This window comes from Blastocystis sp. subtype 4 (genome assembly GCF_000743755.1).
Source record: "Blastocystis sp. subtype 4 strain WR1 chromosome Unknown seqid_0935, whole genome shotgun sequence".
Lineage (NCBI taxonomy): Eukaryota > Bigyra > Opalinata > Blastocystidae > Blastocystis > Blastocystis sp. subtype 4.
The window spans coordinates 1-1,138 of NW_014568612.1; the positions used below are offsets into that span (position 1 = coordinate 1).

At 40.8% G+C, this 1,138-nt stretch overlaps 2 protein-coding genes across 2 annotated transcripts; one reads left to right on the forward strand and one right to left on the reverse strand.

The window, feature by feature from the left end:
* Positions 1–4: 4 nt before the first annotated feature.
* JH06_5637 (hypothetical protein) lies at positions 5–441 on the forward strand (the record flags this gene model as incomplete). The annotated part of the gene is made up of 4 exons (XM_014669190.1): positions 5–19; positions 55–191; positions 223–277; positions 310–441. 4 exons carry the CDS (start codon positions 5–7, stop codon positions 439–441), a joined length of 339 nt encoding a protein of 112 aa, XP_014524676.1.
* Positions 442–493: 52 nt separating this feature from the next.
* JH06_5638 (ribosomal protein S16) lies at positions 494–912 on the reverse strand (the record flags this gene model as incomplete). Its single annotated transcript, XM_014669191.1, has 4 exons — positions 494–586; positions 619–686; positions 721–781; positions 817–912. 4 exons carry the CDS (start codon positions 910–912, stop codon positions 494–496), a joined length of 318 nt encoding a protein of 105 aa, XP_014524677.1.
* Positions 913–1,138: the final 226 nt, after the last annotated feature.

The following is a 1,138-nucleotide window of genomic DNA, read 5'->3' on the forward strand; positions in this document are numbered from 1 at the left end:
GCCAATGGAAAGGACATTCGTGTGGTATTTACTTGATTGGACTATGACGTATAGGACTCGACGTTTGAGTTTGAGAAGACGCGTAACCGTCCTGTGAAGTACAATCGTGACTTGATGGCTGCTACACTCAAGGCCATGAAGCGCGTGCAGGAGATTCAGACTATTCGGGAAAAACGCTTCTACGAAAGAAGGTGAGCGTAAACAATAGTTTGTAATGTCTAGAATGGCTTTGGCTAAGGAGCAACAGAGATTACACAAGAAGACTATTATTGCTAGAGTAGGTCATTCTGAAAGTGTCTTATACTGTAGAATGTGGAGCTCATTCGTCCTGCTGCAGCCAAGAAGACGGAAGATGTTCTCAGAGCAGAACAGTTGAGAGAAGAATTGAAAGCTCGCAAAGCAGAGATTCTTCGTCAGCGACAAACCAAGAACCACAATTAATTGTTCATTTAGGGTATTAGAGTTTGTTGTTAGAAACATGTCGTAAAAGACACTATTGAGATGGTGCTTCCTCTTTCTTCTGTTGTTTACGTGGCTGGGCACTAATGTCATAAGGATGAAGAGGAGGAGGAGGCAGAATACCTGCCTAAACATAAATTATTTATTTTGAGTACATACTCTACCCAGCAGAACAGCAACTGTTTCAGAAGGCTGAGCACCAACAGAAAGCCAGTACTTGATACGATCTATCGAGGTTAATCATCAATAGCAATCACATACCAACATTTAACCTTAGTTCTTTGACTCCATCATCTAGAGGAATAGGATTGTATGTTCCCACCTAGAAAGCGTTATTTCAAGAAGATAACTTCACACCTCCTCTATAAATCGGCCATCTCGTTTAACGTGCTTATTGCACACTCGAATTCTATAGAAGGGAAGATGTCTTCTACCAAACCGAGCCAAGCGCATCTAATTGTTCATAACATTTCCGGCACTCAATACAACAACAGGCATGGTAATAGGAGTGAATACGAAGAAATCTGTGAAACATCATACACAAGAAGCTATAGTCATTTTAAAACAAACAACTCCACCCTTGTGAATGACTATTGATAATTTCAATAGTTTCAAAGCTTTCCGTGATCAGGAACATACTTAGCGATGTTACCATCAGCAACAAGCTTTCCACTCTGTC